The sequence below is a fragment of the Corythoichthys intestinalis genome, chromosome 1 (genome assembly GCF_030265065.1).
Source record: "Corythoichthys intestinalis isolate RoL2023-P3 chromosome 1, ASM3026506v1, whole genome shotgun sequence".
Taxonomy (NCBI): Eukaryota; Metazoa; Chordata; class Actinopteri; order Syngnathiformes; family Syngnathidae; genus Corythoichthys; species Corythoichthys intestinalis.
Window position 1 is genome coordinate 58,564,460 of NC_080395.1, and position 16,815 is coordinate 58,581,274.

The window sequence follows — 16,815 nt, forward strand, 5'->3', positions numbered from 1 at the left end:
ACATGTTTTGTTTTCTCCTTGACATAACTATTGTTGTGATTTGGTCTAAAAAAATAAAAGTTGATTTGATTTTATTTGACTTAGAAACCATCCTTAACTGAACAGTATGGACAAGCAGGTGACAATGTTTTTTTAGGTAACCTATTGTTGTTCCTCGGTTTTATTATTATTATTAATATAGTTATTCTTTGTTCCACAGCCCCTTTGAGCTCAATTTGACCCCCTTACAATGCTTCAAAATGCGCCAAAATCGGCAGCCAGGTCAAGACAGGTGCAATCTTTGATACCGTGTAAAGACAAATTTTAAATAGACTATGTAGCACCCCCTAGCAGTCATTCTTTGTCCTGCCAACGCTTTGAGCCCTACTTTGACCCCCACAGATTGCTTCAAAACTCAACAAACTTAACGCCAGGTGAACACTGGAGAAAACTTTGATAAAATGTAAAAAAAAAAAAAAAAAATCCCAATATGCGTTAATATGTGTAGCTCCCCCTAGGAACTAAACCAACATTTCTTTTTTTTTTTTTTTTTTTTAAGGTGAAAGAGGAGGTAACAACCAGTGACGTGCGGTCAGGGGAGGCAGGTGAGGCAGAGCCTCACCTGTCATCATGACAAAAAAATAATTATAGCATCAAATTTATATTAATATTTGTCCATTGCTCTTTATGTATGACTAATTTCAAACATTTTTTATAACCAAAATCGCTGAATTTGCCTATTTCCTGTTCAAATAAAGAAATGAAACGAGAGGTGCGGCAGCAACAAGTAAAGCCTCACCTCTGATTGCGCAATCCATAACAAACTGGGTTGATATATGGAATTGGAACGTGCTGGTTGCCGTACATCTGCATGTTGCCATTATAATGTTTCCAGATACGTTTATTTGACCTGATTTTCCACAGTCTGGCTAATGTCTTTAATCCTTAAAATTTAATGTTTGTTAGCGACATATTTAGTTTTGCTGATGGGAAATAAAACCGCTGTGAAAAAGCGCAGGTTGCGGCAGATAGTACTCTGCCGCACTGAAAGGGGGCGTACGTGAAACGGGACTTTCCGTTAAAAGTGGACGCGATTAACTCAACACCGGAGCTAAAAGGTTTGCTTCAAACTACGGGACAGAAGATAACTCGCGCTTTTCAAACGGACTGGTACACCCGAAAAGACTGGCTATGTGGCTGTCCTTCGAAAAATCGGCTTTGCTGCTTTCCCTGCCTTTTCTTCTCAACTTGTGCCAATGTCTGGACTAACACGAGATATTGTGACATTAAAAAACTACCACGAAGCCTCAGCAAACATGAGAGCTCGACCACTCACATTCAAAGCCTGATTGCTTTAAAAACGTTTGGAAGCTCAAGGATCGATTTGGCTTTGACGAACAGCGGAAGCTCAACGGTAGCACCCGTAAGGCTAAGGTAAGGGAAATCCGAAAGAGTTTGAAAGACCTCATTAATGCAACCTGCATCCTAGCTGAACAGGAGTTAACATTTCGTGGTAACGATGAGCGTGTAAGCTCTTCTAAACGTGGCATATATGTAGAACGATTACATGGTTTTGCTGAGAAAGATGAAAGGTTAGCTAGACATTTGTACACATCCACTGTGTTTTCTGGCTTGTCAAATAGAACACAGAACGATCTAATTGAAGCAATCCTCTCCATTGAGGCGGAGAGATTTTTTTTAATGTAAAGGAAAATAAGGAGGACTTTTACAAAAAGGGCGTAGGTTTGCATAGGGACGGTAGGGACATAACACTACCAACTTTTCAGGATGCTAAAATTGTCCCCACCAACGTTTAAGCAACCTTACCTTTTTTGCATGATATAATGTTCAGTTACATAGAGAATTTAGATCTTTCAATAGTTCCATATGTTGTAAGGATAGAATTGACCCTACCATTATTAAGTGAATTATTTTCATTATGTTTATGTTTGCTAATAAAAACCAGACATTTATTCAGGAAGTTTTCAAAATGTTTCTTTAGTATTTTTTGAAAACAAAGGTTTGTATCGAACAGTGTATCATCTGAACCAATGCACGTAAAAGTTATTATCAATAGATAAGTATTTATTTTGCATTGATCATTTTGCCTTTTAATTAATTAGGTTCATATACATGAGAAATGTGGCCCTTTGCCCCCTCCATCCAATCTGTTTGGTCTTATTAATGTCCCGTCCCCAGCAAAAAGTGTACCTACATGCAGGTTATGCTGTTATATCGTCCCTACGAATGTTGAGACCAAACCTATGCCCTTTCAAAGTAACGGCGGTTTTTGTGGTGAAGGACAGAAGCAAGACCAAAAAAAGTTTTCATTTCAATGTTACAAAAAAAAAAAAAAAAAAAAAAAAAAAAAAAAAAAAGAGCTAAGACTAAGAAACATACAATAGAATATTTAAAAACTAAATTTTGGCCTTAAATAAAATATTCTTTGTTTTTCTTTTCACACTTTTTGTTTAGCAATCTGTAATAAATTGATTAAAGTATCAGAATTACAAGTTTTAAAAACAACTGAATATTTCACTAAAGGTCAGAATTGAATGCTGTGGTTTTGTACACCACTCTTTACTCTCATTTATGTTGCATGAATTATAGAATTGCGACAGCCAACACATTGAGGGTGTAGAGCAAATGCATGTTATTTTCTTACTTTTACGTATCGATAATATGTACCGTGTGTGCGTGTTTTGTGAAGAATGCTGATGAGATATGAAATAACCAGTAGCCAATTGAATAAGCTACCCTTTTTGGTTTATATATTTGGAAATCTAACACTAAAGGAGTCAGTGCCTCACCAACCATGAACCTCACCGCACGTCACTGGTAACAACACAAAGATTAAAAACTTAGAACACATCAGTACTATATGAATGAGATACGATACGCGGTGCCCAGACTGCCGTTAGTACTACATCCAGTTTTCTTTGGGTGGGCAGAGCGTGTCTGTGGGTGGGCACCCCTGCTTCCAATGGCGTACCGCACGCATGCTATTTTTAGACCGTGACGTCGTATCGTAAAGCGGAAGTAAAGCCAAAGCAGGACATTATAGACCCGCCCTCGCATAGAAACAACGTAATCTGTGCTACTTTTCACCGGTAATCTTTCAAAAACAGACATGCCAATCACACATTACTTTTTTGGAACTTGTAGAAATGACTCTAGACATTACGATACATGAAAGATGTTTTCTTCATACATTTCCGGAAACCAAAAACTCGGAAGGAAAAAATGTGAAGACCGAATCAACTAACGGGGACTTTAACCCCAGCTCGGTGAATCCATTCACATTACATATGAAGTAAACATTTTGTTGGGTTGGCATGGTCTTTCAGAGGACAAAGAGGTAAGCCATTTTTATATTTTTAACCTATTACAGAGGTCAGAGGAGAATGGCCAGACTGGTTTGAGCTAATAGAAAGGCAACAGTGACTCAAATAACCACGCGTTACAACCAAGGTAGGCGGAAGAGCATCTCTTTGCCAGTAAATTTTGCACCAGGCACATCATTTTCGGAGAGAATTGGTAGGTTTAGCTCTGTAAACATCTCCTTCGTACACGATTTCCGTTCATTTCCTATTAGGGACGAACGGTGGCTGGTCCCTACTTAGCAACAGTAGCTAATGTCATGAATAATAATGAGCGGAAGTGACGTGTTGCTTGCGGTACGCCATTGTCAGATGTGTTTGGTATGTAGATTAAGTTTAAAAGAGGAGAAGGGGGGGGGGGGGGGTAACGCCCCTGCTTCCAATTGTCAGATGTGTTTGGTATGTAGATTAAGTTTAAAAGGGGAGAAGGGGGGGGGGGGGTTAACGCCCCTGCTTCCAATTGTCAGATGTCTTTGGTATGTAGATTAAGTTTAAAATGAGAGAGAGGGAAAAGTAGTTTAAACTAACCAAAAACAAGATGTTCTGTCATGATCAATTATAAGCTCCTAATGCAAAGAAAATATATTTATATCGTAGTACTGTACTGTGTGAAATCAGACAAAATTCAGTCAGTAAAGCTTATCGTGACAAAATATTAAGTTGAAAACTTGGTAGAAACTTGGCAATAAAACCAAATCCGCTTTTTTTGTTGAATCACATCAACATAAATGGCAAAAGGGGCTAAAACAAACAAACAAATAAATAAGTAAAAACCATCATCTTACTACATCTCGTATGATTTCCTGTCTGGAGTCCTCCTCTGACTGGCTGGCTCTGTTGAGCTTACTCAGAACAAAAATGCGGAGCTGCTCATTCTCCAGCAGGCGGCGCACTTTTTTCATGTTGAGCCAGCCAACACCTTGTCCATCCAGGACACTCTGCACAACCTCCTTTAAAAATTGCTGGTTTTCACTGTGTAAATAAAACAGTCTCATATGTATTCAACGGGATACTTTAAGGCTACAGTATATTGGAAGTGTCTTCTTATGATAAAGACTTAATATTGAAAAAGAAACCTTGTGTTATTTATACGACCCTGTGGAGAGGGTGGTTCTCTCTTCACAGTAGGGCTGTGCTTGATTACGGAAGACTTCTGGTCCACAAGTGCCCGAGGCGCACGTGCACCTGTTAAGGAAACAAACACATGAGGTATTGAAACACCAAAGATTATGGGGGGACTGGTTGGGGTTCATAACTTGGACACGAGGTAAAATTCAGAGGAAATCTGTAACGACAGATTCGACACACTGAAAAAGTGTAGCTTATTTTTTTTCCACCCTTATAACTCTGTATCAAACAATTTTCTCATGTTTGCTGTTAAACACTGTTTAACTGTATGTGCAGTTTTTTTTTTTCTTTTTGATAACTATACCCATGCATTACCACCCGTATTACATTAATCTAGAGTGGCTTTTATGCACAATACAGTATGATTAGGCCCAAGCCCATCGAAATTTTTAGAAGCGGGAAAAAACATGCATGGTAGTCTTTGGTTATCTGTCATATATTTTAGCCTAAAGTTGTCCCAAATGTTTAAGATGCTTTTAATGGGTAGCTAAAGAAAATAGACAATGTGAGGAAAAGGGGAAAAAAAGTGAGGGAAAACAAAGTGATTTCTTGATTGCACACACAGGAACCAAAATGAGCAAAGGATTTGAGGAGATGTAGTTGACTGGCTTGAATAAGCATAGTTGACTGGCTTGAATAAGCATGCAGCTCACTCAGGAAAAGGGCAAAACCCACCTTCTCCGCTGCCCGGGCCGGCCTCTGTTATAATCTCCATTAGAGAATTTAGCCCAAATACTGCACACAAAACCCAGAATTAGTTGCTGCCAAGCGTTGACAGAGACAGGGATACCGGCCCAGTCACAACCAGTCTGAACATCAACCCATACAATTATGCATGCACACTTAGGATCCAAACAGAAGATAAGTAGCGAAAAGTAAAATAATTGATGTCCTGATGATGGTAACTCAGGAAACGATGGAAAAGATTGTAAGTAAAAGCACAGGATGAATGTGTTATGAACTGTAAACTATTATACAGAACTTAAAATCATTAGGAAACCTGTGACAGGCCATTGTTATTCAACTTGTCATCTTGACAAATTATGTGGCACAGGTTGAAATCTATCAGAAACGTAAGAGGAAGATCTCTTGAATATTCTTTTTCTGTTGGGATGCTCAAATATTTGCATGAATTTTGACCGGAAGAAAAAAAAAGGACACTCTGGTGTACAAGGTTCTCCAGCTACTTTGGGGAAGTCAGCTAACAGTAGTAATACAAACAGTAATTATTAAATAACGAATTGTGAATATGTGGGGAAAAATTATACTTTGGCTTGCAACTACGTATGTAGCTGTCGCAACAGAAGTAGTTTGCCATTCATCGGTTTTATTTTGAGTTTATGCAAATCTAAATGGGTGCGTGATGTTCAGGGTTATCTTTATCAATAAAGTCAATACCACCAGTCAAATTGGAAGGGATGGAAAGGTGTGGATAAACAGCACACACCACAGTGTCTTCTATCTTAGTCACACACTGAGAAACCAAGATAGGTACAGGCCTACTGAGGGGGCAGATACAAACTATCACAGCAGACATAACATACCCGGGCTTTCAGGTGAAGCTGGACAACAAAGACAAAACACATTGTAATGAAAAGGAAAAAACAATTTCTATGGCATCTATTCCTCATGGATTGGAGCTATTGAGCACCATACTACAACTGTTTTTTTCTCTCTGTTGAAAAACCCAACCTCAACAGAAATCATTCTTCCGAAGCTAATTTCATCAATGGAACAGGGAAGAGGGCTGCATTAGCAGTCGGGCAATAACTTGTATTTGTCTCGTCTTAAACCAACTAATGACCTCTTATGAGGAATACAACTATTTAATAACATGGCCAAATAAACACAAAAACATCTCAATGACAATAACTTCAGTTAAACAGCCTCATGAAGCTCTTATTCAAATATTTTTACTATTTTCTTATTTTTAATAAATGTGTTATTTATATTTGCTTACCTTAATGGTATAAGTAGCGAAAACAATCATTGCCAATTCAGCAGCTATTTTTTATTTTACGAGGCAAGATCAATAATACAATTGTAGAACCCAAGAAAAGCAGAGCAAATTAGAAGCAAAAAATTGAGTTTTCTAATGAATAATTCTTTTTACAGACTAGAGAGAAAAACTGTTTAGAATCCTCAATATTCTCCTTTAAAATAGTGCCATAACTTTTATCAGACCGAGGGAGGACAAAGAAAGTCAGGCTATAAAAATAGAATCTCCACAGACCTGCTTGGTCCAGCTCCTCCTCAATATCAAAACTTAAATATTCTTGTATGAAAGAAAAGTGTCAGATAAAAAAAAAAAGAAAAGCAAAAATAGAACAGAAAAAAACTCATTAAAATGTTGTAAAACCTAACTATATAATTGATCAGTTTTAAAGCAATGCCTTAGTAAGCCTTGCGCATATTATAGCCAGACTGTGACCACATCATACAGGGGTGTGCAGAAGCCTTTGGGAGGGGTAGGTGCTCAAAAATGAACGCTCCCATAGACCAAAAGATTTAAATGTCTTAAAGAAACAGACATTACTATTTAACAGTCTTGCGCTATGAGCTTTTTGTATGTATAAAGCTGAAATGATGTGCGTGCACGCATATGAGACTCAACTGTTCCTACTCTTTAATTAGCGTCCACAATTTTAACATAATAGTCACACAAAAGCCTCAATAGTGGTCTCGAAATATTAATTTTTGTCCTTGAACTACAAATAAGATTCTGGGCTCAACGCACAGGAGGCGATGGCGAAATGGGACAATCACTGGGCGTGATGTGACGGCAGCAGCAAGCGACACGCACCGCCCTCCGCCTGTGCGTCATCGCTCGTCTCTGATTAGCTATGAATTTGGTGGGCATTTTAAAATTTCCGGTCTTTTCTGAGCACAAGTCCAGTACAATACCAGCTGTCACTATGCTGAATTCAGCAAGTAAAGTTGCGGAGAGGTTGATGACGTAGCTGCGACAAAGAAGGCCCAAGATAGTTGAACAGAGACCTGTATTGGACAAAAACGAGACAGGTTTCATATTTCTAAACTTGAGAAACTTGCCTCCCTAGACGTTTGCTGACCGTTGTAAGAAGAGGCAATGCCATACAATAGTGGCCTTTCCCAACATTTGAGATTTGGAATTTAAAAAAAAAAAAAAGACCTCTGAAATGATACATTTTCTCAGTTTAAACTTTTGACCTATCATCTATGTTCTATTCTGCATAAAGTATTGAAATTTGGCACTTCCTCATCATTGCATTGTTTTTATTCACAATTTGTTGTGTCCCAACTTTTTGGAATCCGGTTTGTAGGTGTATGGTAGGCACAAAACACAAATTTGTGGCCACAAAATAGCTGTGGTTCCTTATCGGTCAAATAGCTAAGCAAATTGAGAGCTCCCAAACAGATTAAGGTAACGGTTGAGGCCAGGTCTAAGAACACCTGACACGGATAGAGTAGTAAAGATTGTCTTTCCGTTAGGCTAGTAAAAAGGTACAAGCACATTCCAAATTCAATGCAGGCTATTCATTAGAATAGGTACCATTGACGTTTCAATAAATGGCGCAAACCATTTGCGTAGTTGTTAGTAGGAATAATAATAAACCCAATTTATCATTTTGTGCACAAATTACTTACACCCATTACAGGGTCAACAATCAACATTTGGTGATGCATACGTCATGTCTATGTAGTGGCCTAAAAAAAAAAAAAAATTAAAAATGTCATGTCTGGAGCTCGGTATATATTTTTGGATTAATTATTTACACCGTTATCCAACCATGAACCCAGTTTATCTCAAAGAGTAACAGAATTTGAAATGATCTTTAGGACCATCAAAACAGGGAAAAAAATGCTCAACATGTAAGTAAAGGGTCATTTTTCATAATAATTTCAACAATTACACATATTGCTGTACAAGATTTTATTACATCAAAATATCTAAAAACAAGTCTATATATATACTGTGGATAACAATAACGGATAATTTGCGCGATGATTTGACTTTGATAGTTTCAAAACTTAAGATTTAGAATGAATGGCTCGAACAGGGTGTCAGATGTCTTCTTGTCAGCAGACGTCACAACTCACTCCTGAACTTTTGAGAAATTTTTCCCACATTGGCAACATCAACATGTAAAAGTTCCTCAACTTGCACAACTTGTTTTTTGAATATTTTATTAGCTCCATTGTTGGTCTGATTGTTCATATCCATAAGATTATCCATGATACATTTGAGTTGCCTAGCACAGCCAGACTATTCTCCCTGTATTTTTCAAACACTGTGAGAAATAGTCTGGGACCCAGCCCATTAACGGCCTCTTGAGCAATGTACAAAATCAACCGTCCAATCAGATTAGTTTATTTGCGTGACGTGTTCTTAACGAGTAACGTCACTCTTGCGCACCGAAAGTTGTCTCTACAAAAACACAGATGGCGAAGGGGAGAGCCGAGAATATGTTCCAATCCGTGGTAAAACAGCAGTTTTAAATTACCAAAAACACATCGAAACAAGTCATTGACAACAGTCAACATGGCTCGCGCTAGCCATGTTGAATTAACTCCTCCATTCTCCGCTCACGCTAATTACTTGTCGCTTTAACAACGTCACGTCTGCCCGTCGCTGATTGGTCCACTCCATTGTCTGTTTGCTGTGGCTTGCTCCGCCCTCGGAATTTGATCCGCCGGACGGTCGCCAGACTCAATCGCTGGAACAGCGGTGAGTCTGGTATACCAGGCAAACATTTGAGGACCTCAGGAATGCGAGTAACATTATGTTAAAAAGGAATTTAATGGTTAAAATAGCTGAGCATGTGTGTGTATAATTAAGATGTAGTAGCAAGACATTTTCTCATTCTGATGAAACCTTTGTCAAGTTTATGTCTGAGTCATAAATCCTGTTACATATGTCAAGCAAACAAGCTACAGACCCTCCCCACTCTCATTTACTCACTCACCAACAAAATGAGTATGACCTCATGGATTCCATAATCAATTAACGTATTCTTACTAAATTATTACAGCTAAACTACATTACAATTAATTGTTTCAAAGACACCAGACAAGTTTACACATATGAAAAAAAATCAGGAAAAATGAAATAGGGCACTTTTAGCATAAAAAAAAAAAAAAAAAGGCGCCAAAGCACTCAGTGGCCTCTGCCTTCTGCACGTCCCTGCATAAGATTAAATCACTATTCTGTTATGCTTGGTACAGTATATTATTAAAGCAATGACAAGTGTTTTAAAAAATGAGGTGGTCTAAGAAAATCAGTTGAGCAGTATACCGTGTTAGGGGTCAAATTGAGTTGGGCATGAGCTTTTTAAAGAATGTTCTGTTTTACCATACCTTTGAGGCTGGGAAAAGGTGTCGATTTCTCTCTTGCAGCTTTGTTTGGTAGAGCAAGATGGGACAGACTGAAACTGGTGCCGTGATTCTTGTAAAGATTACCTATGATGAAAAGATGTTGAAATGATCAACATCTTTAAAATTATTCCCATGAAAAGTGATAATTGCCATGCAGATCACAATAAAGTCAATATTCCACTAGACCAGTGGTGGCCACTTATTTGACCCGCAAGCTACTTTTTTTTTTTTGCCAATGATACATTATGTAAGCTACAAATTTGGCCGTAAATAGTCTTAGTCATAGTCTTAGTAGACAGTCTTAGTCGTAAATACACTGTCCTTAAGTGAAGGCAGAGGCGTTAGAAAGGTATCTAAAGCATTCTCTTCTGGTAAAGCAGGGAAGCAGGTGTTTAAACTGCTAACAAAACTGCGCATTGCAAAAATCTAAAGAAATTATTCCAAGGAATACCACATTTTGTCACAAGTTGCTCAAATGTCGCAAATGTGTTATCTATGTAAAGGTCCCTAAGCCTGCAAACACCTCTATTGGCCCAGGAAATGAAAGCATTATCGTATATGGATGGTTGAAAAGCCGGGTTAGCCGCTACTGGGGCAGAGAATGAAACAGCCTGAAGCCCAAAGTGACGCCTAAACTGGTTCCAAATCCAAAACCTTAACGTCGCTCGAGCACATGTATTTCGTGTAAATGATGCAAACGGGTTTGCAATAGAAGAGTGAGCCAAGGAAGATAGTGTCGCAGTTTTGGAAGATCTCGCCTCCATTTCCAACCATACTGGACCCGAAGTCTCTTCTGAATCTTTAAGACAGTATTTAATGGTCCTAAGATTTGCTGCCCAGTAGTAAAACCTAAAATTTGGAAGTGCAAGGCTGCCATTTATCCTGGCTCGTTGTAACAACTGCGTACGTATTCTGGGGGGTTTCCCATCCCACACGAAAGACAGCAGTAGACTATCTACTTTCTGAAAAAAAATTCTGGGAGAGGACGATGAGAAGACATTGGAAAAGGTATAAAAATTTAGGAAGTGTGTTCATTTTGATTGACTTAACCCTTGCAATCAGTGAGATTCAAAGTAAGGACCAGCGTTCCAAATCTTCTTTAGTTCGAGTTGGGAGGGGCATAACATTTGCTTGGTATAGAACTTTGAATGTGTTTGTAATGCGTATTCCAAGATAAGTACATTTTTTATTGGCTTTTTTAAAAGGTAGAGTATTCAAGGGGAAAGTCTTGGCAGCAATATTACGAGGCATCAGCTCGCTTTTGTTAAAATTGAGTTTATAGCCTGATCACCTACGGAATGTTGAAAGTGTTGTTAAAATGGCAGGCATGGATCTTGGAAGCTCATAAATATACAGCAGCAGGTCATCAGCAAACAGCGACTCTTTGTGCTCCACATCAGACTATTCCCTTTATACAGACTTGTGAGCGTAATGCTATCACCAGGGGTTCTACTGCTCGGGTGAACAGCAGGGGACTGAAGGCGCAACCCTGTCGCATTGACCGTTGTAGAGAGAAGTAATCTGAATATGAACTGTTTGTCCTAACAGACGCTTTTGGGGATGAATAAATTAGTTTGACCCATGAAATAAATCTTGGGCCCAAGTGTATTAAGTATATAAAAGAGAGAGTGCCATTCTACTCGATCAAATGCTTTCTCTGCGTCGAGCGAGATTAATGCCTCAGAGATATTTAGAGATTGTGGATTATAAAAAACATTGAACAGACGTCGCAGATTAAAAAAAGAATGCCCGCTTCGAATAAAACCAGTTTGGTCAGGCGAAATAATAGAGGAGAAAACCTGATCCAGACGAATTGCCAGAATTTTAGCTAAGATTTTATAATCCACATTCAGCAAACTAATTGGTCGAGACGATGCACAGTCAAGAGGGTCTTTGTTTTTAAGGATGAGACATATTGTTGCATAACTAAAAGTTTGCGGAAGACACCCTTTGTCTAGATAGTTGTTGTATATATCAATCAACAAGTGAGAAATTCTGGGAGCAAGTTTGTTGTAAAATTCAATTGGATACCCGTCAGGACCCGGCGTCTTGCCTGAGCTGAGTGACTGGATAGCCCTAAGGAGCTCCTCAGTTGTAATCGGCTGCTCCAATACATCAGCTATATCTGCCCTAATCGTTGGCACATTTAGGGATTGAAAGAAGCCATCCAGTTCTGCGGCGCCTGCCGCTATTTCTGAGGTGTACAGAGCCTGATAGAAATTTTTGAATTCGTTGTTAATTACTACGGGATCTCTTGAAGTACCAGTGGATGTTTTAATTTCAGGTATCTGATTCGACACTGTGAAACAACGGAGTTTATGGGCCGACATTTTTCCCCGCCTTATCCCCTTGTTCGGAGTAATTGCTCCTAGTTTTAATAAGGAGGTCTGTGACCTGGTCAGTAAGCAGTGTATTCAGTTCAGCTTGCAAAATGAAGCATTCTTTATAAACATTGGGAGAGGTTGTGGTGGCAGACAAACTGTCCAATTGTCCAATATTGTGCATAAGGGTTAACAAGCGCTCCCTTCTTAATTTGTTCTTGCGTACAACATATGAAATACCCTAATAAAGACCATGAAGGCCTCCCATAAGATTGATGCAGATATGTCTATAGAGTCGTGTTCGTGCTCAAAAAGAGGTCAACTTGATCTCCAAGAAAGTTTAAGAATTCTTCATCACTAAGTAACTGGGTGTGAAGCCTCCAAGGTGGTCTTTGGATATTGACATGTCGGAACGCTATTTCCATGACGAGAGGAGAGTGATCGGATATAATGAAGGGGTGATAGGAGCTGGAGTGACTGTATGTAGAAGCCTGTCATCCACTAGAGTAATCAATGCACGTATAAGTATGATGAACTGGTGAGAAGTAAGAGTAAGCACGCCCAGAAGGACTGAAAAACCTCCAAGAGTCCAATAGTCCCAGATCTGACGTGAAGGTCTTCAAAATTTGTGTTGCTGATGATGCAGTAGAGGGCTTCGTAGAGGATCTATCCAACACTGGATCAAGCCAACAGTTAAAATCACCCCCCAGAATCAGCGAGTGTGAGTCGAGGTCAGGTAGAGCAGAAAAAATAGATTAAAAAAACTTCCCACTACCCCAATTCGGAGAATAAATATTCACAAGCAGCATTTTAGTGTCTAACAGTCTACCACTAACTACAATATACCTGCCATTACCTTTGTGCATGTGAAACTTACGGATTTATCAGGCATGAAAATGGGTCAGGGGTTAAAAAGGTGAGAAGGGTGTGGAGGAAATATGTTCCGGCGTTCTGCCAAAATGTCCTCCGTCGGTGAAACATGAGGCGAATTTGACAATTTTAATTTTTCACATAAGGCTTAATATTCAAATTAGCAGGGGTTTAATTAGTTGAAGGAGTTGATTTCAACCACCATTGACTCGCGCTCTCACTCCGAAGCCCTGAAATTATCAAATAACTGGCAAACTGCACAGAATTTGTTCAAATCAACTCCAGCGACTAATTGAACCCAGGCTAACTCAAAGATTAAGCCTAATGTAAAAAATTCTGAACTTCCCCTTTAAAGTATAGACCATTGAATATGACCATTAAAATGTTGTCTATAAAAGTTTTAGAGCAAGAAAACAACAAAAATGAATGAAATGAATAAGAATCCTTCAAAGTATTTCATAATGGGTCCAAATTATTTTTCGAACAGATCCTGTGACTATAGCACCTGAGAGACAGCCGTTTGCTTTGCTTAGCCAAAACTACAGCTGAGGAGGCAAGATGGATATTTAGAATTTCTTTAAACCTAAGCTTTCAAAACCCTCAACAACAACTGAGCTTGAACAGAGGATTGAGCACGAGCAGTATCAAAAAGTCCTGGCTGTCTTGTTACCCGTTGTGCTGTAATTCCAGGTGGTGCTTGAATTGGATGCTTTAGCGGTCAACAGTCTTTTAGAGCCAGCGCAAGGAGATATTTTTGTCATCTTTACTGGACAAAAATGTGAAGTAATGGCTGTGTTTCCAGTGTGCAAATGCAGCCGTTTGTAGTATATCTCCTGCCTATTTAATTGCATCCTGGCGAGATAGCAAGGCTATGTTGTTTTGACCGCAAATTCCCAGCACTCACGGCTCAAGCATCATGGTAAAACACGTCACCTGTTTTTTTTCCATCCCCGATTAGAAAATGTGACACGTGATGTCACTCCCATGACTACAGTATTCTTCATTACACATACATTATGGGGCAATAACAAAATAGTAACGCACAGGCATCAAGGAAAGTAACTTTAATCAGATTACGGATTTAGAAAAATGAACGCGTTAGATTGCTCTTTACTGAAAGAAAGTAATCAGATTACTGTTACGCATTATTCACGTAACGCGTTACTGACAACACTGCTTTTATATTACCATTAAATACACAAGCTTGACGCTAACTTAACGGGAGCTATTTTTTTCACCAGAGATTTGGCTAGCTCTGGCAGTGTTCAATGCAAGCTGGAACGAACGGCAGTAACTTGTCATAACGCAAAATATGAAAACGATTGAAACCATTACTCACCATTGTATTCATTTGGTATATTTCAGTTGCCACGATGTGAGAGATCAATAAATTGCAGAAAAGTACGCCTTGCGTTTGGAGTGCTTGTTTTTGGGTTTGCTGGAATAGCGTCACTGGCACACGCAGCATCAAACAGGGGAAAGGGTAAGCGCTGCCGCGCCAAGCCACTTCTGGCTGCATTTTTGACACATGAAAAATAACGATTACGTACTACTGTATGACGGAAAATTTTAGTGGTTTTGTAACCGCGACGTTTTAATACCATGGTAAAGCGTGAAGGTAACCGGCACCTACACCCGACCCCCCGCCCCCTTAAATAATTTCTCCTCGGATCTACACGATTCACGTAGGTCATCCTTTTTTACTTCAAAACGGCGAATTTCGCCGAAAGGTGAGAGATTTTCATGCCTGATTTATGAATCAAAATTGCCACACCTCTGGCCTTGCCCGGAAATGAGGAATGAAAAACATTACTTGACCATCTGGTTTTAAGCACTATGTGTTAGTGAGGTTTAAGATGGGTTTCTTGCAGGAACACTACATGAGCATTTAATTGGTGAACGTGATGTAATACCTTACTACGCTTAACCGGGTTATTAATACCTCTACAGTTCCAGGAAAGAAAATTGATTGCCCTCACATGTTGCTGGTTCTTGGCCTACCCTGGCTTAAGACTCACAGCTCAGCGGTGGATTGGACCCACCCCAAGCTCACTGCATGGAGTGCCTTCTGCCATAATAATTGTTTAAAATCTGCCCTTGCTACAGCCTATCCTGTCCAGAACCCAGACCAGCTAGAACTCTCGTCAGTCCCTGAGTGCTACCAGGCTGACCTGGGCCTAGCCTTCAGTAAGGACTGTGCAGTGACCCCCCCACCACCACCCATATGACTGTGCCATAGACCTCCTTCCTGGCGCCGTCCTGCCAAAGGAGCGCATTTTTAAGATCTCGGAGCCTGAGAGGGAGGCGCTGCAGTCCCACATCACAGAGTCCTTGGCCACAGGTATAATTTGTCCGTCCTCCTCCCCTGTTGGCGCAGGCCTCTTCTTTGTTAGAAAGCAGGATGGCACATTGAGGCCCATCCTTGATTTCCGTAGCCTCAACAAGATCACGATTAAGAACAATTACCCACTCCCCTTGATGGACTCTGCTTTCACACCTCTCCATGGTGCGCGTACCTTGACCAAGCTAGACCTACACAGCACTTATCATCTGGTCCGTGTCAGGGAAGGAGACGAGTGGAAGACCGTTCAACACTCCCCTGTGCCATTTTGAGTATCTAATCATGCCTTTTGGACTCACCAATGCCCCCGCGGTTTTCCAGAACCTGGTCAATGACATGCAGAGAGACATGATCAACAGGTTTGTTTTTGTTCATCTTGATGACATCCTGATTTTCTCCCCACATGCGCGCCAGTTTCTAAAAAGACTCTTGGAAAACCGTCTGTTTGTAAAGGCTGAGAAGTGCAAGTTCCACATCCCTGAAATCTCTTTCCTCAGCTACGTCATTACCAAGGTCGAACTCCGCATGGACCCTGGTAAGCTAACTGCAGTGGTAGAGTGGCCATGGCCCACCGAATGGAAACAACTCCAATGTTTCCTCGGGTTCGCCAACCTATATCGGAGGTTCATCAGGAATTACAGCAAAGTCGCAGCTCCACTCACGGCCCTCACATAGACCGCTTCACCGTTTCGCTGGTATCACTCTGCTGACATTGCCTTCAAGGACATTAAGCGACACTTTACTTCACCCCCCGTGCTGGCGCATCCTGACCTTTCCCTACAGTTCATCGTGGAGGTGGACGCCTCTGAAGTGGGCGTAGGAACAGTCTTGTCCCAACGGCAGACTAGCAATGGCAAGGTGCACCCCTGTACGGTTTTCTCTCACAGACTCTCCCCTCCGAGCAAAACTATGGCAATGGGGACCGTGAATTCCTGGCAGTTAAGCTTGCCCTGGAGGAGTGGCGACACCTGCTGGAGGTAGCTCGCCAGCCTTTCATCGTTTTGACCAATCACAAAAACCTGGAGTACCTCAAGGCTGCCCGGAGGCTCAATCCTTGCCAGGGGGGCCATGATTTTTGAACATTTTAATTTCTCACTCTCCTATATCTCAGGGGTGCGTAATATCAAGCCAGATGCCCTGTCCCGTCAGCTCCTGCCTTGCGAGACCAGGGTGGATCCAGCCCCCCATACTCCCTTCCCCCTTTTTTCTTGCTGCAGTGGAATGGGAGGTGGAGTCCCAAGTTAAGGAGGCCCTTGGTGAGCACCCAGACCCCCAGCAGGGGTCTCAGGCTAATTTGTTTGTTCCCGCATCAGTTCCGCAACAGGTGCTAGAGTGGGCCCACTCATCCTGCCTGTTCTGCCACCCGGGTACCCGCAGGACCCTGGCTGTGTTGCGCCAACGGTTCTGGTGGGCCACCATGCCGGAGGACACTCGGGCTTAT

The 16,815-nt window shown here is 40.6% G+C and overlaps 1 protein-coding gene across 32 annotated transcripts in view; it reads right to left on the minus strand.

Annotated features, from left to right (window-relative positions):
- madd (MAP-kinase activating death domain) overlaps positions 1–16,815 on the minus strand; it is a 66,891-nt gene that overhangs the window by 25,347 nt on the left and 24,729 nt on the right. For 10 of the 32 annotated variants that reach the window (XM_057833218.1, XM_057833266.1, XM_057833293.1 and 7 more), the window contains 5 exons: positions 9,825–9,926; positions 6,721–6,762; positions 5,163–5,222; positions 4,436–4,544; positions 4,145–4,331 (listed from right to left, as the gene is read on the minus strand). In XM_057833218.1, coding sequence (XP_057689201.1) covers positions 4,145–4,331; positions 4,436–4,544; positions 5,163–5,222; positions 6,721–6,762; positions 9,825–9,926 — 500 coding nt within the window. Of the gene's footprint in view, positions 1–4,144; positions 4,332–4,435; positions 4,545–5,162; positions 5,223–6,031; positions 6,050–6,720; positions 6,763–9,824; positions 9,927–16,815 lie in introns of all 32 variants that reach the window. The other 22 variants (XM_057833361.1, XM_057833384.1, XM_057833303.1 and 19 more) reach the window with 6 other exon arrangements.